Source organism: Denticeps clupeoides, chromosome 19, assembly GCF_900700375.1.
Source record: "Denticeps clupeoides chromosome 19, fDenClu1.1, whole genome shotgun sequence".
In the NCBI taxonomy this organism is placed as follows: Eukaryota; Metazoa; Chordata; class Actinopteri; order Clupeiformes; family Denticipitidae; genus Denticeps; species Denticeps clupeoides.
In genome coordinates, this window is record NC_041725.1 from 8,457,452 (window position 1) to 8,482,668 (window position 25,217).

A 25,217-nucleotide genomic window follows, 5' to 3' on the forward strand; every position below is an offset into this window, starting at 1 on the left:
ATTAGGACATTTGCTTGCCATATAGTGTGACTTGTTTGGGCTGGTGAGATGCCTTGTAAAGGTCATGTTATGGCTAGTCGGGCAGGTTTTTGGCCGTGGTCTCCGATGTCGAGTAGCAGCCGGAGAGAGGGGAGAACAGCAATGCGAGAAAAACACCTACCGCGATCTCACCGCATTCCTACATTTACATTCGTGGCATTTACCAGACGCCCTTTCTTACGATCAGTATTTCCAGGGACGGTCCCCCTGGAGACACTCAGGGTTAATTGTCCTGCTCAGGGCCACGATGATAGTAAGTGGGGTGTGAACCGGTGACTTTGTGGTCTACTACCACCCTGCCACCCAGCGTCCTCCATCCTCATTAACACAGAGGTGTCAGACGAGCGTCATCTCTATGGAGAGGATGTCATGCATTAAAAAAAAAAACACACACAAACACACACAAGGTCGAGTTCTATTGCTAAGCAGCAACAAGCTGGCCCGTCCGTTCAAATCCGCTTCATTAATTCATATGCAGTGCAGCGCTTTTGTTTTAATATTGGTGTTGATTTCTGTTCCGCTGAAACCTGAACGCGGCGCGACAGCAGGAGAGCCGAAACGCACACGAAACAAGACGGATCAGGCCAATTATAAACCTTATTAGAGCGGTGAGTGCGCGCTGTTAGTCCTAAAACACAAATTCCCTACGGAGGGCAACAGCGAGGCCCCTTAAGCGAGAAACGAATGAGGACCCCTGCACGGAAGGACACCCACATCATATCACTTAGGACGCAGCCTCTGCATGTATAGTCCCGGAGAAAGGAAGTCGAGCCTCGCTGAACTAGGACTGGCCTTTCGTTTCTAGTTGTATGGCTGAGAGGTAGGACACGGAAAGCCGCCGCGTCGCACTTGTCCTCGAGTTCTCGCATCACCAGGGGACTGTAGTTGCTTTAAGCACTTCCAAAAGCTCTCGCTTCCAGCTTTATAATTCACTTTCTCCAGGCATTCGTGAATGCACTGGACGGCCCAGGGCTGTAGGCACACACACACACACACACACACACACACACACACACACACACACACGTCTCCCATAATGCAGCTGCAGCGATGGGGAAAAAGAAGGGCCCTGGTCCCGTGATGCGAATCGCGGCACGAGGCTGCATCGTGCAGGGAATACTAACACCATGGAGGTCAAGGGACGTGGAGGAAATTAAAGCATGTAAAGTGACAGCGGAGGCGTAAGATTCGTTTATCCCCACCGCCGTCTAGATTTACGTCCCGGGCCTTTCAGAAAGGATTTAAAAACCCCAGGAGGAGAGACAACCCGGTCGCCCACCCACTGCCCCACGGCAACCTTTAACATCGACCGCCTGGCCGTCTCCATGGAGACAGGATCGCACTTTATTCCATGGTTACTACGGACGTGCTCAATTCATTCAGCCATCATTTCTTTTTCTTTTTTTTTTTACAGAGTGGAATTTTTTAAAAGTGGAAAATAAATAGATTCTGTTTCATACCGCCCAGGGATAATGAGTGTCGAAATTTGATTCCTCGCCCCAGAAACAAGTGGATTAGAACAAGTGTGATTAGATATTCTTCAAGTCTGGGGCCAAGAGAAGAAGACCACAGGGAGAATAAGGCAAAAAAAAAAACATTTTTATTCAATGCGCATCATCAAAAAGATGTCGTACACACTTTAACTAACATACATTCTCACATCAAAAGTATTCCCCCGTTTCAATACGCTCAGTCCATTAAAAATTTATACACACATACATACAAACATATATATATATATTTATATAGGCAACATTTACGAGAAATAAAAAACATTTATCCTTTCCCTAGAATATAATGCATAATGAAAGATGTGTGGAATGTGTCGATTCGTTTAGTGTTTTCTCCAATGACTTCAATATTCTCACACGGTCCCTACATCACACCAGCGATTAGTAACAATACGTGTAACAAAAGCACAAAAACATGGCAAAGAGGCAACCAAGTGAGGGAGGCCGAGGTGTAAATCACTGTCTTAAGAACGCTTATGGAGGTGCGCGATGCAGCAGCAGACAGCGGGACATCTTGTACAAAAACACCCACCCGAAAAAAGCAGATTGATAAACGCATAAAAAAAAAAAAAAACAGTAAAAAAACTAAATGTAACAATCATGTACCCACATCGTTTAAAAAGCCAAACCAACTGCTTTAACCTCGATGACTCCTTACATTCATTTGAAATTCATGGCCGCTCTTGAGTAGGGTCTCCTGGTCCTCAACACTCGGCACGTCTTCTTGTAGCGTCGCGTTACTCGTGATATATTCTGTTAAACTGTAGAACGGCAGAGGAAGGAGGAAACACACGCATACAGAAGTGTACAATGGCACTTGCATTCACAAGGCCGCCCAGTGACGAGATTCGGTTATTCAGCGGTTGTTGGTGAAGGATCATGCCATCCAGCAGAAGAGTGCATAAATAGGCTTTTTTCAAATGCCCTAAAAAAATCTTTTTTTTCTGTGTTGTTTTGAGGATGATTTGAACAGCTGGCCTTTCATGAACTGTGAGTAGAGTAGTATTTCACTCCAGAGTAGCACGTATGGCTCTCTGAACAGTGCTAACAGACAAACATCTGGAAGAAAGACATGTTCCTCTGGTCTGTTGGTCTGCAGCTGCATAGATCATAGTTCTAACCCCAGACGGAGAGGAATCCGTGTCCAGTGGATCCTATCATTCCGGAAGGATCTCAGTGTTCTCAGCAGAACCGTGTTTCTTTGTTTTTCTTTTCCAGGTTCTCCGACAACGAAGCAACGAAAGGCCCTTGGGAGGTCAAAAAGAGGAGGGAAGTTGGCTCACATCTCGGCTCTCTGATTGGCCTGTTTGTCCTTGTCACCCTCATCCAAGTCCCCTTCCTCCTCTTCTTCGTAGTTTTCTTCCTCGTTGGCTGCTTTGTCTTGTTGTGGCTCCTTTGCCTCCTTCTCAGAAGCAACTTGAGCTTTTAATTCAGCCTAAGGAAACACATATAGAAGTTTTACATTTTCATGTAAGGTCCTGAAGAGGTACTAAAATAAATGTATAATATACAAAGAAATTATATAACATACAGGCACTTGCCAATACTTTTCTAATTCGTTTCCTCTTAATAAAGTGCAGCAGGGTGGGCCCAAAATGGCCTGTAGGTTAGGAATTAGAACTTGACTGGCTACTAAAATGATCTAAACTTAAATGAAACTAAACTTCTAAAATGATGTGCTTGTCAAAATTATGAAAAAATACACTAAAAAATTATCAACAGGACCTGTAATATTTTGTATTTTATTATTAGGTGCACATTGCATTGTGGGTTCTGACCTAAGCAGTATTTTTGACGGTTGCCGTACAGAACAACACCCTTACTGCACACCCTTATACAGATCCTGTAGATAAGAGATTTACTGTAATACGATTTGTGGACGGGCACAAAGAACCCTCTGGAAAAAGGATTGTGGGGCCGTGTATGAAGAAGTGTTCTGGAACAATGAGCGTGTTCAACAGTGTTTAGCCCTGATGGCTTGAATGCAGACAGAGAAAAGCAGGGCCTGTAACCAGAGAGCCAGGAAGACACTGCAATCGATCCCCAACACTCCTGACAGCTGCATTAAAAAGAGGCTCCCATTACCTGAGCAGCGAGCAAACGCAAGAATACCCCCGAGCGCCGGCCGTGCGGCAAGGCACCGCGTGAAGGCCTCCAAAAGTTTATCAGCGAAGGGAAGGACGAGGAGATCGGAAAGGGTCCTTATTGTTGTGGCGAATCTTTAAAGAGGCCCAAGCTAAAATTGTTATTGTTCTCCCTTGCCTGAATTAATTCAAGGTAGAAAAGTCTGGATAATATTCGTGGCCATGGGGTAAATTAAAAGCTTTTATTATTGATCAAAATGCCTCCTTTCATGTAGTTTCTGTGGCTCCTTTGTTGTACTACACACACACACACATGCACACACACAGAGCTATTAAATGACTATAAAGTCTGTTTCTGAGATGCTGCTTGCTGTGTGGCTGTCTGACTGCTCAGCAAGACATTGTTAATTAAAGTATAATTCACGAATGGCACCTTTAAAAAAAAAAAAAAAAAATTTCCAGTGAAATTGTCTTTCATGCTTTCAAGTTTCGAGGGAAATGAATAAAAGAAGAGCCTTTAATCCTGTATGAGACTGTGATTTCCTGTTCCCCGGCAGTGCAGTACCTGCTCAGCATTCTCCTCGTTGTAGGTGTCGCCCTCCTCCTCTCCCACCTCTATTTCGTTCTCCTCTTTTTGCTCTGCGGCCAAGCCGTCCTGAGTCTGGAGAGGGGTAGAGTGTCTCATGATTCATGAAACAGGCACTGTGTGTGTGTGTGTGTGTGTGTGTGTGTGTGTGTGTGCATGCACAATTCTAACTATCTCCTTACCTCATCATCTCCCTCCTCATGGTACTGCTCGTCTATGTTGTCCTCCTGCTGGTCAACGTTTCCAGCCATCTGTTAAGATGTACAGTAAAGATGAGTGGTGAGCACCTTTAAGTCTGAGGAGCTGTGTGCAGCAAACATCTTCATGTCCCCTCAAACATCTGGATACAACACCACCCACATATGCTTGAAATCAAACACACATGGTCCCAGTGTTGAGGACCATAATCACTACGGTTATGATTGTGTGTACTGTACATATGATGGATACCTTGCATTGTAAATTATTTGATCTAATAGTATGTTACGTCCCATGACTTGTGGATGTTTGTGGAGTTAAGCCTGGATGGGAAGTAGATGTTTCTCATTCCCTTTCCTAGGGGCGACTCCGCCCTGTGAGTGACTCCACCCAGACCAGAGGTTTGAGCTTTGTGGTTTGGAACTGGAGTTTTTGTTTTACTTTTCTTATTGATTATTGACTTACTTTAAATAAAGATGCTTTTATTTCATACACCCTTCTCTGAGTCATTTATTCATTTTCCCATTTATTTTACACCTCTCATGTTACGTCCCATCTACGCATAACACCATCATGACGTAACATAGTATATGATATTCTAATTTTGATCAATACAATGATTGCCTATTATACTTGATGCATAGTGTGTTGTCTTGAGATTATAAAATTATTATCTTTACAATTGGTATATATCCACACATCTTGATTTAATATTGTATAATTAAACAAAACACCAATTGTCAGAATGTAACATACTTGATTTGGAATCTGATTACGATATCCTATGTGTCCATGTCAGACCTTGTGGTCCACATGACATGCCTTTTAAAGCATCTTTCATTTTAATCACTTCTACGCTCACCACTATTTGTTCATCTGCTGGAGCGGGTTGATGGTTCTGTGCGGCTTCAGGATTTTGCTGCTTGTCCTGCCCTTCCTGGACCTCGTCTTCCTCTTGTGGGTGCTGTTTCTGCTGCTGCTGCTCGTCCTCCGCCTCCTCAAACTCATCCTCCCCCTGGTTGTTGGGGTCATCTTCAGGGTCCACGTCTGCTTCCACATGCCTCTGAATGGTCAGGGAAGAGATAGTTGCACCTTTGAAATGCAGCTGAGTGGTTTTTCAGCACGGATTTAAATATTAAAGTAACAACCGAACGATAAAGCGCCCTTTCAGCTGATTAGGCCATGTGATGGAGTGCTGTGAGAATGCACTCTGACTGATATGCTAACTATCCTGGCTCCTTGACAAACTAATTAATGAATTTTTTTTAATAAACCACCTTTAAGTTCATTGGAATTTTAGTCATGTTAACAATCATTTGAGGGTTAGATTCCAAAACTGACACACTCGGACGTTTTAACCCTTTAAGCCAGGTGGCATGAGAGCAAACATAACTTCATAAAGATAATTGTGGGGTTTTCAGAGAAGAGTAATATCAAAAACAGACTTTATGGATTATGTAAAATATCATAATGAAAAAGATGGCCACGATACCATTGCAGGTGTCATAGTGAAAAACGGGTAGTTTAGAGGGGGTTACGCTATGAGTGGACTGTTTAGAGCTGTTCATGATAGTCAAGTAAAGAAAAAAAAAGAATAACAAGCTATAAATCCATGAAACTCTTGCCATTTATTGCCTCATCCGGCAGCAATTCAGCGACTAGGTTTTAAATAGCCTGTCTGTGACAGCGAGCTGCCCGTCAATCCCACCAGACCCCTGAGACAGCCACACATCCGCCCACCTCCTCTTGTCGATCTTGCTGATCTTCGTCCTGTTTCACCTCTTCTTCCTCTAGCTCTCCATTCACTCCTAGAAGCAGAGAACGGAGAAAGACATGCAAGTGAAGCCCAGACAATGGTTGAGACTGAAGTATCCTACAAAAACAATAACTTCAAGTGATTCTCACTTTCTTCCTGAATCTGTGGGTCAATCTGTGCTGCATCTAGATCCTCATACTCCGACTTTTTCCTGGGACATAAATGAGGGGGGGGGGTATGAGGTCACATTTTAATGTCAATACCAACATTTAACTGCAAAGCTTTACATGGTAAGATTCAGACTGTAGACGTACTGCTCCAGGGTTATTCAGATTTTACAGGTATCAAAAGGGTGGTAACAAAAAGGGTGTTGGAGGTAACAAAAGGGTGTTATGGGCTGTAGCAGCTGGCCCTCGAGGACTGTGATCTGAAGAAACCTTCACCACAAAGCAACAGTCTCTGTAGAGATGCTTACGTCCTGACAACGGCCAGACAAATGGAGCATCTGGCAATGCCACGTTGGACCCTTTGCAACAGGGCATCAATGTTCCTCAATACTAATGACCTAATTGTGCCCCTGTATATAGGCTTGCATTGTATCTCTCTACTCTGTCTTCTGTCTGCCCCATCTACAGATTATGAAGGATGTTAATGTGGTAAGCTGAAGCTGTGGAAGTGTTACGTGTTACTAGCTGTAAATATACGTTTTGGATCGGCACATGTTTCATTTATTATGTTCTTCAAACGTGTAAAAAAAGCAAGATTGACATGCAGTTGCACCTCACATTGCTTCCATGTCCTTGGAATCATACATTGATTTGAATCCAAATCATCCAAATCACTTTCAGGATTTTAAAAGCTGCCTTTTTTTATTCCTATTTGTTCCTCCCACTTCTGAGACTGACCTGAGCTGCTCTTCCCTGAGGAGCTGTTCCTTCCGGTCGGCCTCCTGGTGCTGTTGCTCCTCCTGCTCCTGTTCCAGCCTCAGCTTCTCCTCGTGCTTGCGTCGCTGCTCCTGCTGTAGCTGCTGGAGGTTCTCCTGACGTTGCTGCAGCTGCCTGCGCTCGTCCTCCAGGTGGGTGGCCAGGCGCTGCTCCTCCTGCTGCTGCTCATAGGGGGACTTCACATGATCCACTGGCCGGACCTGTTCCTCAGGCTGCCCAGCAGCCTCTACCGAGTCCTGGTGGTGCACACACACATAAACTTCCTACAAAAGGGCTATTTAATCCTTTACTGGGGAACAGTAAAGAAAAAATGATGCAAAGTGAAATTAAGTGAAAGTGAAGTGATTGTGAAACACTGCAGCACAGCACATGGTGGCACAACGAAATGTGTCCTCTGCTTTTAACCATCCCCCAATGTGAGCAGTGGGCAGCCATGACAGGTGCCCGGGGAGCAGTGTGTGGGGATTCCGCTTTGCTCAGTGGCAACCTTCTGATTGTAGGTCCAAATGCAGTTAATCAAATGAATGGTTCAGACGAGGTGTGAGAGAAGCAGCTTACTGCAAGATTGAACGACCCTCATTAAACAGTGGAGGTAGCTTTAGACATAATCTATCACCCACGTACAATGCAGTTCTTTCAACAGGCGGTTTCAAAGTCGTTCACACTCTGGCTCAGGTGGTCTCATTAAGATACATGAAAGCCAGGGAGAAGGACAACCCACAGGTGACCACCAATTACGACCCCCAGGATTCCAGGGTTTTTATAAACCTGCTTCTCCGACAAGTCGGTCAGACTTGAGAAAGCCCCATGTAATGGACGGGCGAAATCCATGACCTGGATGACTGAGAACTTTTACAGATATAATAAAAGCTCCTGGTCTGCTCAGACCTGCTCCTTCAATATGTCTCCTGATAGGGTCTCCTTCACTGCAATACCAAGAAGTTCTCACAATGCAAACTATTTTTTTAAAAAGAACTTATTGTCTGATAAAAAAGAACAGAGAAATCTGCTGGTCCCAGCTCCTGTTTAGAAAGTGACGTGGGAGTAAAACGGATATCTGATTTATCGAAAACCTGATACTCAGTTTGGCAAGAGAATAGTGGGAAGGGCTTCTGACCAGTTCAGGCTCCTCATCCTGATTTGCTGCATTTTCCTCCAGCACTTCCTGTTGATGCTCGTCAACCTGCTGAACCTCCAGCTGCTGGTCAAGGTCTTCTTCCAGAATCTCAGGCTGGCCAGCCTGCTCCATCTCCTCCTCTGCCAGCTCCTTCCTCCTCTCCTCCTCTTGTGTACCACCCAGCTCTTCGTCTGCCCCTTCTTGTTGCTCCTGTTCATTTAACTAGAATATAAGCAGACATAGATGTATTTACATTTACAGCTTCTGGTTCACAGGTGTGTGTCTTACCCACTAGGCTACTAACCCCCACAGATATAGATCCAACTGCCCTATTTGAACTTTTACACTTCCTGGCCTATTTATTAGGTACACACACCTCACTGGATGTATGGTTAAATTCTGTGGGAAATCCCATGCAGCATCAGTGACCAGTGGCCAAATGATGCACCGCTGGCCAGATAAGATTTGACCACGACACTGATGGAGCAAGTTCTTCACCTCAACGTGAGACCACATTGACAACGGAGGAAGAGGAATTCAACACAGAATTCCAGTTGTCAAAGCAAAAATTTGGAAATACATTTGAAGTTTGAAAACCTCAACAGACAAGAATGATGTGGCGTACCCTAGACTGGGTGTTGTCCTGGACCTCAGGCTCTTCTCCGTTGGCCTCAGGTTCCTCTCCATTGGCCTCAGGTTCCTCTCCATTGGCCTCAGGTTCCTCCACATGGGCCTCAGGTTCCTCCACATGGGCCTCAGGTTCCTCCACATGGGCCTGATGCTCTTGCAGATGTACGCCAGGCTCTTCTGCATGGCGCTCCACCTCCTGCATCTGGGTGTCATGCTGTTTCGGTTCCTGCGTTGCTGCCTGCACATCAACTGGCTGAGGCTCAGCAGGTTGTTGGGGCTGTTGTTGGATGGGCATCTTATTCAGAGACTCTCTCAGCTGTTTATACTCGTCCACCTGCATCTAGAGTAGCACAGTGGACTGTCAGAAAATGGAGGGTGCAGTCATGCTTTACTGTCTGTAGAGCACATGTATTAAAGGACTGACAGTTGACTATGGGCATTCTGTACCAGCCTTCATCAATAACAAATTCTTCTAAAATGGGATATTTGCAGAATCATTTACTGATTTAATAAGTAAAATGAGAGTACAGGCCCTTAAATCCCAAATAACTAATGACATAAAGTACACATTTTACATATTCTAATCTAACATGATGGTCCTGAGGCAGACTTATTTATTTCGAACACTGGTACAGCGCACCCATTATAACTTGAGACGGTGTGACACAAATACCTAATGGATCTTTTTTCACTAAATGGAAGCGTTACTAATACTACAAACTGTTTATATAGACTATAGGCCAGACGTTTGGGTCCACACCCTTTTTAAAAAGCAAATAAACTGAAGCAAATGAACATTGTTCATTTAAAATTGCATTTCAAGGAAACATCCAAAATACTTCAAACAAAAGTAACTGGTTTAATGGAAGTGTAATGGAAAACCCACACTGTCCACTCATTCAAGTAGTGAAAAAATGTCCCTATCTTGCTCATGCAGATGGATAGAATATTAAATGTTAAGAGCTTTCTATTCCCATTCTCTAGTGAGAGAACCCTTCATTCTCTCGAGAACCCTACATACAGTGACTAGTTTGTGAATGAATGAACCAATTAACGTTTCAGACATAGACAAACTGATTAAATCCTGGCATTTATCAGATGCCCTTAATGATTAAAACATTTATGGCATTTATCAGATGCCCTTATCCAGAGCGACTTAAAATTTGAAGTTACAGGGACACTCTGGGTTAAGTGTCTTGCTCAGGGACACAATGGTAGTAAGTGGGGTTTGAACCTGTGAAATTGTGGTCATCTGGTTCATAGGTGAGTGTGTTACACACTAGGCTACTACCACTATGAATCCAGTCAGTTACATTAGTTTGAAGTATTAAGTATAATAAATCTAAATCTAAGTAAATAGTCAGAGCAACATGTGAGGCAAGGGGGTAGAATGGGCTGCTATGGACATGCAAATGGAAGGGTTAGCTGACAAGGCAGCAAAACATGCAAAAAAAAAAACAAAAAAAATCATGCAAAACAGGCCTCCCCGACTTTCTGATTAACTTACCGCACATAGGACCCTCCAAAAATCCCCAGGCACAAGTCCCGTCTCAGCATTACCATGCTCATTTCATACCTGACTGCACCCTAAATTTCTTACATTCTATTTCTCCGCTTCCCCCGCCTTGGCTCCACTGGCCCCATTATATTTGTCCACCTGGCTGTCTGAAGACTGCTCAGGACGTGCGCTGCCCCTACGCCGCCCACCGCCCTACGTTAATAAACACCCCTACAGAGCCACCGCAGGCAGCTGCAGACCTGTCTCTAGACATCACATCAGAGTCGCTGAGGGAAGGGCTGCTTAAAACTCGGCGCCATGAGCTGCAGGGCTCGCCTACTGACAGATGAAGGTAGGCGAATAGTTCATTCATGCGAGCATCATGCAATGCATGAGATGCGGAAGGAAACATAGGAAGCAGATTTTAAGAAATCTAAAGTGGAAAACGAGAGAACACACACACACACACACTCAAAGCTGGTTGGGCTCGGGGCACTGAGGAGCTAATGCGAGATCATGCACGGCGACACACGAGTACAATCCCCGTCTCCCTCCGTCCAGACCTGAGCAGCTGCCAGCGCACTCTTGTGGTCTCGTAGCGTCAGTACAAGCTTGTCATGAGACGACTTTAAGTCCATGTGCTGATGCTATATGGAGGATTTGTCACAGATGGAGCACAGACATTAGAATGAATGGCCATTCAGAGGAGTCACATGTGTGACCATCAGTGATGAGAACAGCTACTTCTCTAGTTTTACAAGTTTAACACAAATCATTGATTAACTGGCTACAAACTGAAAGCATTTTTAAATTATGTTTTTTAAATGCTACAGCAGTTCCAACACCAGAAAGATATAAAACACATGCCCAAATGACACGAAAGTATCAGCAACAGGTCCAGCCTCAAGGACTGACAGAGAGATTATAAAGCAATGATCTTCAAACATGACATAGCATAACCACAACATAACAATTGATGGAAAACCACTACCAGAAAAGCGGCAGAAAGCCCCTCCCACCCTCTAGCATTTACCTGAGCATCCTGCAGTTGCACGTGGATCTCCTGATGCGCCCTCCTCAGCTGCTTGTTCTCCTCACGCAAGTTAAACATGCTCTCTACAGACCAGACAACACACTCATTAGTAAAGTCCCCTAGGAGGCATTCAAAATCATAAACTATAACTCGCCAAAAACATCATCATCGAGCTGTCAGCAGAATAAAACACACACACACACACACAATACACAGCAGCTGAAAAAAAAAAGAACAAATAATGGATTTCAAAAATTAAGAAGAGTGAGAGTGAAAGAGAACAATAAAAAAATGAGTAAGACTGATACAATCTTCAAACAAAACTGAGCTAGAATTCAGAACAAGCAAAAAAAGTTAATGTAACCCGCTACTTACGTCTTTTCATGTATCAGTAAATACTAAATACTAAAGTATTTCCCAAAACCGGGATTTATTGCCCAAAAAGAGTGAAATTTACACATGGCTGTGTGCATGGAGCTTTTCACTTGTTCTGTGCTGCAGGGTGTAAAAGTGCAGACAAAGAAACTGATGTGGTAGTAGCCTAGTGGGTAACACACTCGCCTACGAACCAGAAGACCCCACTTACTACCAAATCCCACTTACTACCATTGTGTCCCTGAGCAAGACATTTAAGTTGCTCATGGGGGGACTGTCCCCTGTAACTACTGATTGTAAGTTGCTCTGGATAAGGGCGTCTGGTAAATGCTGTAAATGTAAAATCATCCCTACATATAGTTTAAGTAAGGATGTTGTATCTAATGTCTAGTTTTAAATATTTTCATTGCTGCTAGGGACTATTAAAATCTGATGATCATAAAAACAGGCAGAGCAACAAATATGTTTTCAAGATGACAACTATACAACAAGGATTTTGTAACCATCCTTTTGTAACCCTCCACAACACATACCTAAACTGCAAGCCCCGCCCCCTGATGTCACCTATGTGTCGCCTACAAAAACTGCAAGCCCCGTGCCCTGATGTCACCTATGTGTCAACAGATCCAATTAGACTAGATCTGACTTGGCCAGGTTTGTAACTAAACTTTGTTCTAAACCCATTTATGAAACATTCACTGTGTTTCAATGTTTCGCACTTCTGATTATTTTAATGTATGTCAAACAAATGAAAGAACTTCTGTTAAAAGATTGTTACGCCAAAAGTGACAATCATTTAATCTAAAATCAGTTGATTTAAGCAAGATCTCTCTAACAAATCTAATAATAGATCACCAGAACTATAATAAATCATGGTACTTTGCACTTTAACTCAAGTGGTATTTTAAAGGGAGGATTTTTACTTGTGCTGGAGTAAAATTTTACCTTTTGTTAGGGATGCACGATTATGGCCAAAATGATAATCAAGATTATTTTTAGCAATATTGTAATCACAATTATTATTTCAGGTAAAACAAATTGTATTGCATTTTCTATTTTAAACAAACAAGGCTTTCAGTTCTAAATTAAACCTCAAATAAAAATAACTCATAAATTATAAAATATAATTCACCCAAGACAAAGGACTACCAAGTACAATGATAAAGTGCAAACAAATGAAGAAAAAAGAAGCCTATGCAGAAAAGGCACATACTACAAGGAAGAGGAACACCATCCTGACAACATTTTCTGGCTTAAGAGATAATCAATTTTTGTATATTTAATATGAAAGATTAAAGCACAAGTCTAAACTTTCATTCGCCCCCTGGTGGTTGGCAAACTAAGAGATTTGATATGCAGCAGAGCCCGCTATTTAAATATAGCAGATGATTAATTTAATTGTGGCAGCCAAAAAGCCACAATTGTGATTCAAATTTGATTAACTGTGCGGCCCTACTTTGTGCATCACACAACTTGCGTGCTTCGTCCACCACTCATTGTTAGTAACAAACTGCGAAGGAGACATTTGTGTACCTTTGAGCTTGGAGAGCTCCTGCTCTTTGACCTGCTCTAGCTGCTCATATCTCTGCTGGTGGCCCTCCACAGTTTTACCATGGACCTCCTGCTGCACCTGGTGCTGCTGCTGAAGCTCAGAGTACTGCTTCTTCAGGTCATCGTGCTGGTTCTGAGCCACAGAGTCCACACAAAGTAAGAACCTCAGAGAGCAAAACTTGAACAAACTTTTGGATTTAACTGAGAAACATAAATCTGTGAAGATGGCACCGTCATATTATATTCATATCTGAAGTACTCATTGAAAAGGCTTGTAGATTTATGAGTACTCTTAAAAAAAGAGTAATATTACTCTAAACCAACAGGAAATTAAGTCACATTCTTCACACAGAATAGTTAATGCAATTTCTAGATGTTGCTTTAAAGAGGAACAGGTACCCACACTAGCGGAGCGATATAGACCGGGTAAACACATGCAAAAAATATTTACTGCTCATATCCAAGCAATATTTCTGTTACTTAGTGGTTTATGCCACTACAGTAGCATGAACGTTTTCATGAACATTTAATGTCGCTCATAATTGTGAAGAAATGAAGGGACCACAGCAATATTTTCTCAATATATGGGTACTCTTCTATAAACTGCTTATCACATTTGTATCCAATGGAGTGCCATCTTAATTTTCCCCCCAGATCTTTATTCTTTTTTTCTGTCTTTCTACTGACCTTGAGCATCTGGTGCTGCATATGCAGAGAATTGTATCTGCCGCTGGCATCTTGCTGTTTGAACATAAATAAGACGAAGAAAACATGATGATGATGATGATGATGATGATGAAAAGTGGTGACATTAGAGAACCATGCCACCATAAAGCATTCAAAGGCAGTCTGGTTTTTCTGCATTGCCAGAATTCCTCCATGGTCAAACACAAAGAACTGGGAGTGCCACCAGTGATCCGAAAGCATCTAGCTTGTTGAACGGCTATATGGCCGAAGCAACTGAACACACTCAGGGCTCTAGAGTGCAACTAACTACTGTGTACCATGTTAAGTAGCGCCCACAATTTCGTTGTATATGTAGCATCCTGCTTCAGTGCAATGACAATAAAGACATATAACTAAATTATAGTCGAGATTCCCACATTTCGGAATTCGCAGGGGTCAGAACAGCCGGAGTGCAATGGCTGAGCCACGCCCTGGGTGAACCGCCTTCTTGATCACGGTATCTACCCTGCCAGGTAAGTATTCTTTTATAAATGTTTAACGTCATTTGTCATGGTCAAACACCTCAACCTTTGCTTTCGTCATCACCAGAACGTAGCCTCCGTTTTACCACCTCAGCTTCCATTTTAGCTCTAATTGTAACGCATCATATTCACATTCTGCAGATGGCACAAACACAGACAAGCAGGCCTTCACAGAAATGACTGCGGTGCCCCTGGACACATAACCAGTACGGTGAGTGACTCTGGAAATCCTACCCGGGCTTCAGTTGAAATTAAACAAACCCCAACCCCACTAATGGCCTAAGGGCTGAGTAAAAATTTAGAACATTACCTTCTCCTTGTTCAAAGACTGCTGGGCTTCCATTTTGTAGACCAAATAATCTGTAAAACATTATTACATTATTAATGTAACAACATAACTTGACGTTTTCATTCATAGTTTTTATGCCTTCAGTGAGAATCTACCAATGTAAATGGTCATGAAAATAAAGAAAACACATTGAATGAGAAGGCGTGTACAAACTTTTGGCCTGTACTGTATATGTATGTGTGTATATAATTTAACTAATATTGAGGCATAATAATGCTCCTTCTGAGCACAGCACTGTCTATTAGGTCAATTGTTGCCTAGCGGGTAAGAAATAAAAAAAGTGGACCCGTAAAAAGTTGCAGGTTCAAATCCTGAACTGCCAAGGTGCCACTAACTACTAGTGGCAAGGTGCCACTGAGGTGCCACTGAGCAAAGTACCGCCCCCACACACTGCTCCCCATGGGAGCGTCTGTCATTGCTGCCCACTGCTCACCAAGGGTGATGGTTAAAGGCAGAGGACACATTTTGCTGTGTCGCCGTGTGCTGTGTTTCATAACGACAATCGCTTCACTTTAATTAAAAACTTACATAGATTAAATTAATCATCAGCCTCTCAGCTATAGTAACTGAAGGTGTTAATATATAGAGATATGATGTCTAGAAAGACACAAATTAGTAGACAGCAGTTTCATTACAACTCTATTCTATGACAAACATAGCAACGTTAAATAGAGGTCACTAACAACTCATCATAATTCGAGTATACTCCTGTTCAAATTCAAATTTGACATACATCACTATGAAAAACATGTGAGTACTTGACCTTGGTTGATTATCCAGTTTGTGATACCAAGCCAGGTGCTGCACATCACATAATTTGATTATTTTCTGGGGTTTGATAGAATGCAGTTTAGTCATAAAAAATTATTTATGGAAGTCAATTCCAAGTTTTCTATGTTCATTTTAACTATTTCAAATACAAGTAAATACACCATTGACCCAAGCATTGCCTTGAAGACACTTCTTTGCATTAAAAGCTGCACTTGTTAGGAAGTGTCTCACTGCAGCTTTGGTCTCTGAGGACACTCCTCCTTCCTCAAAGCAGTCACAACATTCACCAAAAAATGCATTACATGCCTTCCTTGGATTTCTTGTGGTCCAGTCGTTCTTTCTGCAATGATTTCTCCAGTCTGGAACGATGTTCATACACAACTGAAACAGGAAACAAAACACACTCAACGTTCAGGCTCCATGATCAATGTCAATGTTCTGCTGAATCAAATTAAATGAATAAATAAATACACAAATATCTAATAAATAAAACAGATAAAATGATTCATGTATAATAACATAAACGTGGAAAAAAAAAAACCTTGAACACCGCTGAGGCTTAACGGGTAATAAATACATTTAGTTTATCCGTGTCAGCATGAACCTGATATAAAAGTCTTTTATTTACCATGTAGTAGCCAGTGGATTAAGAGAGACCCAACACCCAAAACCCCTGCATGCAGAGCATTAGCAGTAAAATTCACATTTCAGTGAGACCACAGCTCCACCACCATATATCTTCTCTACTAAAACCCCACCAAGCACAGCTACAACATTTTATATTTCATAGATGGATACTGCATCAACAACACATGTGTTCATTCATAGTTTTGATGCCTTCAGTGAGAATCTACCAATGTAAATGGTCATGAAAATAAAGAAAACACTTTGAATGAGAAGGTGTGTCCAAACTTTCAGCCTGTACTGTATGTGACTTACTGTATTAACAAAATGTTGCCAAATAGAAAAAAATGATTTTATAGTAATCGGTGTGGCTGCTGTCCCTCTCTAAGTTCCCTTATTTTGCCTTTTTTTTTATTTTATATCATTCTTATTGGTCCCCTATTACTGTACCTGAAATTCTGCCTTAGTGCCTTTGATCCAGTCCCACAATGAGATTTCCCAAGGACGCCCCGTTTTGGTGTCTGTAACTTTAAATGCTAATAAGGAGGAGAGAGGCGGGACAAGGAGGAGAGCGGCCAATAGAAGTGCATTCGCGGAAATTACATAAGATAGGATAAGATAAGATAAACCTTTATTAGTCCCACAAGTGGGAAATTGCACTTGTCACGACAGAAAGTGGATAGAAGCAGAAGGTAATAGCAGCAAAAAACAGAGGAAATAGCAGCACAACATTTCCTGTTTGGAGCAAACAGGAAGTTGTGTCAGCGTTAAAAATAAATAAATAAATAACACTCTGCTTCTTCAGAGTCTCGCATTTGTGCTCATTTTTACCTCCAATCACAGAGCAACTGTAATGCTTTGCACATTTTCAAGCCATGACGGTCGGTGGAGTTCCTTTCATAAGGGAGGGGTGGGAAAATCTCTGGGCAGACAAAGCATGAGAAAGGGGAGGTAACCTTTCCCCTTATGACAACATCTGGGGACAAATTATCCATGGCAAAGAATGAGAATGTTGTCTCCCATGCAATTTATGCAAATTATGACATCTAAGCAAGTGAAGAAGAAAACTAACAATGCTGGGAAAAAGCACAGCTACAACATTTAAAAAAAATGTATTTGGTCAAAATCAAAATTCAAAATTGAATCTGGAATCCCTCCCTCAGACCATAAGGAATTCAGCTTTATCCAAAACACTGTATAAAAATAGCACTATATAAAAAAATTCATCTCAACAGCAAAAGACAGAATTACTTCAATATACATACAAAAACAGAAGAGTAAAATAATGCAATTGACCGATCACATCCTTATTGAAGCTGGACCCTCCCATACTCCCACAGCCTTTGTTTTTGCAGTCTCTGTAAAGTTAAAAGGCTGAGCTGGTAAATATGTGGCTTACTGCGAGAAGGCATTTAGGGCGGCACTTCCTGTCCAATGAACCGGGATAAAAGAAGGGAGAGGGAAAGCGGGGTGGGACTGTGGCAAACAAGCTGACCGAGCTCACAAGCAAGCAACAAATCACCACGCCACCAAACAACGTCCGGCCTTCTTGCACAAAGACGCAGGCCATTCACGCACCCTCTGGTGAAGTGGAACTGGGGCCGGGACACTGGCACCAAAATAATTTGGTAATTGTTCCCCGAATGGAACACGCCCTTCTGAGAGACCTTGGAGGAACACAGTTCATCCTGGCAGGGTGAACGTCTGTTTTGGGCTGTTATGCAGGAAAGACTGATCTCAGTGTGCCATCATTATAGGGTTGTCAAAAAAAAAAAAAATCAGTTCTCAGATATTAATCGTTACTAAAATTTTGCATCGACTTGCATCGATACCACTGGTATTGATACAATGGCAGACTACAGCAATTTTCAACGGGTCCCCTCACCCGGCTACCTGGAGCACCCGATGTTTACAAGATGCTCCACACACCAAGCTTGCTAGAAAATGCAAAAAGCAAGAGCTCTGTCTTAAGTATTTTAGTCGGGCTCGGGTCGGGTCGAGCTGCTTCGCAGTAATCGTTCGGTCGGCAAACACGAACTCTGTTCCATATGATTCACTGCTTGTTTCTTGTGTTGCAAATTGGTTTTATTAAATGTTAAGTTGACATTTACATTTACAGCATTTATCAGACACCCTTATCCAGAGCGACTTACAATCAGTAGTTACAGGGACAGTCCCCCCCCCGGAGACACTCAGGGTTAAGTGTCTTGCTCAGGGACACAATGGTAGTAAGTGGGGTTTGAACCTGGGACTTCTGGTTCATAGGCGAGTGTGTTACCCACTAGGCTACTACCACCCAAAGTTGATTTGCAATTCGCGGCCACCGCAATGTATTTGTTGAACGCGAGATAATGCGGGAATGTGCTCGTAGCTATACTCAAGCTTTTTCTTTTTTCCTTTAGAGCTGAAAGTGAAGTGAAGTGATTGTCATTGTGATACCCAGCAGCACAGCACACGGTGCACACAGCAGGGTAACACAGCACACAGCAAAGCTGTACTTGTCAGCTGCCTAACATTTCAGGCCAGTTCTGATTGTCATCTCAGTTGTAATTGCTCAAATTATTATTTTTTGTCTGCCTCAAAAACATTAAAATACATTTCTTTCGTTTGTTCGTTTATTCATGCATTTATTTATTCGTTCATTTATCTATTTATCAATTAATTTATTCATCCACTTCTTTATGTAGTATATGGTGTGCTGACTTTTTAAATATTATAAAAATTTGCTTTATTTATTAAAAAATATATATTAGAAAGTTCCTGTGCTTTCCTTACCCGGTTGTATCAAAAATGGTACCATCCTTAGTATCGGTACAGACTTTGAGATTTCAGTATTGTGACAAGCAACATAATTATACTGTGGACGGAAGGGAAAAAAACCCAAAAGCAAAAACCCGTCTGTTGTGTGCGTCTGTTACCATGTGAGGTCAAGAATAAACAGGAGTTTAAGGAGAGTCCGATAAGCAGTTTCCTCCGGTATTAATAAAGAGCGCGAGAGAGACATGTACAGAGATGGAGCGAATGACCCAGAGTGAAGTTATCAGCTCTCCTGTCCTGAGGAGACATTATTCCCTGGCCTGTCAGACAGACATGAGGAATCAATCCCAGAGAGGGCCCTGGACCCACCCTGCAAATCCCCCTGGAAGAAAAGGCAAAGGGAGCTTGCAGGACATGAATAAGGTTTTTTTTGCATAGAGGAAAGGAAAGAAGCACAGACAAAATGTGTTTTAAAAAAAAGGAAGAAAAAAATAAATAATTCTGGTGTAATTATTGGTCATAAGATTTCAACACTTCTTTTCCACAAGACTACAGCAGTTTCACCACCCCAAAAATCTGCCTTTTCATCTGAAAATAGGTCCATGTATGTAATGTGAAATGAACAATCGCTGTGTGCACACTGTCCTGCGAAGACCCGTGTGCCAACAGGAATTCTGGTAATGTATACCTGGTATACCTGGTGCTGTATACAAGGATTCTTTAAGAGGAAAAGTCTGACCATCAGTAACACTTGCACACCTGGACGTTATTTTTATAGTAGTAAAGTGGAGGTATCTAACGGGCTCTGAAAACTAAGATTACAAGGCCTTTATCGGGACTGACAAGGCATAAAATGTGTATATATTATACATTACTGTAAAATTGTGTGAGCAAGTAAAATTATTATGTTTTCCATTGTTCCAGCAACTTGTTCCAGTGACAATAAAACTTATAGAATAAAACCAATATATTTGATATCCCACACATTCACAAACATCTGAAAGAGATTGTGATAGTGAAAAATCTGAAAGTGATTAGTGTGCTGCAATTGAGGTGGTGGTGGCCTAGCGGGTAAGGAAGCGAACCCAAAATTGGAAAATTGCCGGTTCGAATCCTGAGCTGCCAAGGTGCCACTGAGCAAAGCACCGTCCCCACACACTGCTCACCGGGCGCCTGTCACGGCAGCCCACTGCTCACCAAGGGTGATGGTTACAAGCAGAGGACACATTTCGTTGTGTCACATTACAATGACAATCACTTCACTTATCAGTCAAATTTCTAGAAAGGTTAGATTTGCATTAAAAGCTGCAAAGCTACACATGATGTGGTGCATAGGAGTATGTGGACGTCACAAATGAGATCTCTGCTTCAGATGTCTTGGGAACTACCAAGACTACCACTACCAAGACGATTGTGCACATTGTTCCTATCAATCCATGTGGAACGTTTTTGGATTTAAACCAATAGGTAGATTGCAAGTAAAAAAAATGTTTCCAAACTTCTGCCAAAACTGCAGCTTTCAGCAATGCTGCACCATGAACATCTTAAAAAAGATGCATGAAAGTATGAAAAAGCACATGTGGCTTCCCATTCTGACCTACAGGAGAGCAGCTCTGTAAATGTTGCCGCCCAAAGATGGAATTTACTATTGATCCTATTGGTTTTATGCCAGAATTTATATTCTGGGTTCTTCTTCTTCTTCTTCTCATCTGACGCCTTCAGATATGTATGAAAATTTATTTTTGAATTTTGGTCAACCTACGTGTAAATAGCTAAAATGGTGCCATGTTCTTAACTAACTTGAAAATATCCCAGCCCTGCACTTGTTGCCTAGTCTCGCACAATCCATTTGATTCTGGGTTTACCTTTTTTTTTATTATTATTACTTTTATAGGACAAAACTGAAGACACCCCTGATGATATGTCGCAAACAGTAAAAATGTAATTTACGCACATTTTAAATATCAATTAAAATATAAAACTTTGGTTCAACCTCAAGCGGAAATGGTGTAACGTTTATGCTACTTAATCTGTATGAACCAACTGAATGATGTGAACCAGAACAAGTCATAATGCAACTTTGTATTTTTTTTTTTTTAAATCATGACCGTTTTAAACCTACATCAGCGTCAAAGCCAAAAAAAAACGAAAACACCCTCATCCTGAAACTCCCGAGCAGTAAATAACAGCAGCGATCGTCTGTATTCTTCTTCCCTGTGCCATTTTTCTTGCCATTGATTCCACCCCTGACACCTTCCTCCAGCTGGAAGGGCCTGGCTTTGATGGATTATGTCCGAATACGGCCGGACAGGGCAGTGCAATGCATCGCTGAGACAGGAGAGGCGCCGGCATAAATAACCATGAAGGTGGGCAGCGTTCGCGAACCGGTCAAAATAAGTCCTCGAATGTCATATCTAATGTTAGGAGGCCAATGCTAACTGATACTTGACTGGTGAAAATAAATAACGACTCAGGGGCAGTGGTGGCCTAGCGGTTAAGGAAGCGGCCCCGTAATCGGAAAGTTGCCGGTTCGAGTCCCGATCTGCCAAGGTGCCACTGAGGTGCCACTGAGCAAAGCACCGTCCCCACACACTGCTCCCCGGGCGCCTGTCATGGCTGCCCACTGCTCACTGAGTGTGATGGGTTAAATGCAGAGGACAAATTTCATTGTGTGCACTTTGTGCTGTGCTGCTGTGTATCACATGTGACAATCACTTCACTTTATAATTTATAATTTCATAAGAATGTAATAACCACAAAAAAATACTGAAAATTATTTACCTTTAAAAAAAATACATAAATGTTGAAAGCTAATAAAAGAAGGTTATAACAAAGCTCAAATCACACATTTTCACTGAAAGGATGTTTGCCAATTAGTGCATGTACAGGCAAAACAACTGATATTGATTATTTTATTACATATACATTACACTATAATTAAATACATGCCCTAGAAAAGCCATGGCAGACTTTCCACCAAAACTTTAACTGTGCAAATCAGTGAACTGTCCAAAAGCAAAAACTCCATCTGAAAGACCCCAAGCTTTTCTTTCAGCACTCAAAAAACAGGTTTAAGAAGCTGCTTGTTCTTCAGAAAATAAAAGAGCAGCTGTATGAAAGCAGCATTTGTGGTGGTCTCGGCAACAAGAGCTGTTTGGGGGGGGATATGGGCGCCATCTCAGGTGTCCCCATCTCACAAGTCTCTGCAATCCTCCTCACCTGAGCAACAGTAGTCGGATGAGAGATTCTGACTTGGTCATGAATGGGACCAAGCAGCTGAGCGATCAGGAAAATGCGACTTGAGACCCTGGCAGTGCCCACTGTGCCAAAATAATAATTACTAACGCTGAAGGCGTCCTTCAACAGGGAAGGTGATAGGATTGGAGGACAGGAAGGTCGCATATCAGCAGATCCAAACTTGACGTTTGAATACATCACTGCTGGGATGCAGCCTGATTTTACAAAATTCACTTTAAAATGTTTTGGGTTTAAAACAGTTTCCCGTTGTTGGATTAAGCCTAGTCTTTGACTAAAGGCATTTTTTGAATGGAGAACTTCACAGAAGATTTATTTTAGGACAAGGCTTAACTGGTCCGTACTGTGAAAGTAAAGTATTTAAGTTATTCCTTAATGCTCATGACATGGACAGGCAATATTGAGCAATGACAATTGTAACTCAAAATCTGACGTTAATTACTGACTAAATAAAAAAAAAATAATCATTGTATGTAAATAAAATTCTATTCAATTGCTAATATTGCAATAATTAGTTCAGTCCAGCTTCAACTTATTCTTCTGAGGTTGTAATAACATGTATCTGATACATTCTAAATACTATAACTCTAGGTAATATTTCTATATTGTCATTTCATTCTGTGGATTATGTTCTATCATTATGTCATAATAGGTGTACATTACAGGCCAAAAGTTTGGACACACCTTCTCATTCAATGTGTTTTCTTTATTTTCATGACCATTTACATTGGTAGATTCTCACTGAAGAGAGTTATGTGGAGTTATGTACTTAACAAAAAAAGGTGAAATAACTGAAAACGTGTTTTATATTCGAGTTTCTTCAAAATTGCCACCCTTTGCTCTGATTACTGCTTTTGGTCCAATTCACACCAAACCATCTCGATTGGGTTCAGGACTGTGGAGGCCAGGTCTCCAATTTTGTTAAGTACGTAACTCCACATGTGTTCATTCATAGTTTTGATACCTTCAGTGAGAATCTACCAATGTAAATGGTCATGAAAAGACATTGAATGAGAAGAAGTGTCCAAACGTTTGGCCTGTACTGCATTTTGATTGACAAATTCTCATGAAAGTAGTCGTAGGGCATACATTTCAATGAACTGTTATTTACTTTAAATTAAAAAAAATTGTGCATGTAATATCTGTCCTGCCCTACAAACCACATGAACGCGAATGAATAAAATAGTACATTTATCATTCGTCTAAAAAAATAGGGGCGCTTCCTTACGCCATAAAAGCTGTCAGGTGTCTTGTGTGCAGCGCACACGCCTTGAGGAAAGCAAACTGAAAACCTGTGCCACCTGTATTTCGGCTGCTTGTGAACAAATAAAGCTCCAGCACAAGTAGGCCTGGGGTAATTAATAGTTAATAAAGTTAACAAGGCTGCTTGAGTTGGGCTTTGCTTTCAGGAACAACACTGCTGAACTGAGGGAAGGGGGTTAACGGGAACAGTTCCATTTCGCCAGTTTCAATGTTCAAAACGACACCCCCAGTTCTGCTCAGCCGACAAGCTCCACAAACTCCAAATGTTAAGCAGAAAATAGACAGGGCACCAGAAACAGATTGGGATGGGGGGGGATCAGTCCACCCAAATTATCACAATTTGTTACGACTTTAGACATACAGAAAAAAAAAAAACTTTCAGCAACTTCCAAGCCCTGTTGCCAGGTCTGCTGATTCTACATTGTTGGATTAAGTCTGGACTTCGCTCTTTTGGTAACTGGTGAAAACCTTTCTGTTGCGCACTGCATTATCGAGTCTTCACGGAATAAGAACTGAAAAGTAAAAATAGATGGTGAAATCAGAAGCAAGCTGTAAAATTTGCTCCTGTGACTCCAGGTAAGAACCTAAGTATAGAGATATTACTAAGAAATAAAAAGAAAACATAATAAATCAGTTCAGACGAAAGGGTTTGTTATGCTAAACACTTGATCGCAATAAAACACACACACACACACACACACACACAAACACACAGGAGTCCCCTTTCCTGCCTTCGTTCAACGCAGGCGACGGCGTGATTCTGTACAAGATCTGGCAACATGTTCAAGGGAACTATTTACTCTCCGGTGAACTCTCCTCAAAAGGTCCAGTCTGTGCGTAACTTGGTCCGTTCAATAGTCGTAAACAAGACCTGAGCTACACTTTCTGAACGCGATCTGGAAGGTGAAACCATCGTAGTCGCGCTGACATGAAGCGACGCGCCAGATTCGTTTCGGCCTGGGTTTTAAACGAGACGGTGCGGGCCGAACAACGTAAACGATGCGAGTCTGGTCGCTTTCTGGTCGACGGCGTGGAGGGTCTGCCGGCGTTTACCTTGGAGCTGCGCCGACAGGGACTCCTGGTGCTGCTGGTACTTCAGCGCCATCGACTCGGTCCTCTTCAGCTGCTTGTGCATTTCGTACGAGAACATGCTTCCATACAGAAGCCCGCAGACCAGCGTGATGAAGAGGAGGCTCTGGAAGATCTTCCTCTGCCTGCGGGAACACACTCCGTTGCCCATTTCTTTTTGCATCGAGGTTCACTTTCAGTTGGGGGCGGAGAAAATAAAACTTTTGAACCCAGATTAAAACTTCTTGGTCTCGTGCTTTAAGAGAAAAAGAAAAGCCAAAGAGTCCAAATATCAGTGCGGGTCGAGGTTAAATGTCAACGAAAGTCGCATTGTTGGGACCACATGAGAGCCGTGTCCCCGTCTGGAAGTTTTCGTTCGCCTGGAGCGAGAAGTTCTACATCCGAGTTTTAAATATGCAAAACAACAAAAAAGAAGCTAAGAACGCGACTCCAGGAAACTTCTGATGTGGAGCAAGAACACACACGGCCTACACGGCACCTTTCATTTTAGTTACGTGTCACCCAGATGCGCTGGCCCTCAAGGAAGTCCCGCCTCTCGGCCCCGCCCACATCTGACAATGGGGCTTCCCCATTTGCTGC

General features: G+C 42.2%; 1 protein-coding gene and 1 pseudogene across 2 annotated transcripts; both read right to left on the reverse strand.

Moving 5' to 3' along the window:
* Positions 1-1,617: 1,617 nt before the first annotated feature.
* Positions 1,618-25,154, reverse strand: golim4a (golgi integral membrane protein 4a). Of its 2 annotated transcripts, XM_028961923.1 has the most exons (16): positions 24,603-25,154; positions 15,957-16,031; positions 14,841-14,890; positions 14,010-14,063; positions 13,305-13,455; positions 11,397-11,479; positions 10,927-11,010; positions 8,861-9,205; positions 8,236-8,457; positions 7,080-7,354; positions 6,324-6,385; positions 6,159-6,226; positions 5,281-5,481; positions 4,403-4,471; positions 4,200-4,295; positions 1,618-2,985 (listed from the first exon to the last, which is right to left on the reverse strand). In XM_028961923.1, the coding sequence occupies exons 1-16, from the start codon at positions 24,799-24,801 to the stop codon at positions 2,830-2,832; spliced, it is 2,190 nt and encodes a 729-aa protein (XP_028817756.1). In that variant the 5' UTR covers positions 24,802-25,154; the 3' UTR covers positions 1,618-2,829. The 2 variants fall into 2 exon arrangements, with proteins under 2 accessions (XP_028817756.1, XP_028817757.1); XM_028961924.1 differs by lacking the exon at positions 10,927-11,010.
* Positions 14,381-14,529, reverse strand: LOC114769794 (uncharacterized; annotated as a pseudogene).
* Positions 25,155-25,217: the final 63 nt, after the last annotated feature.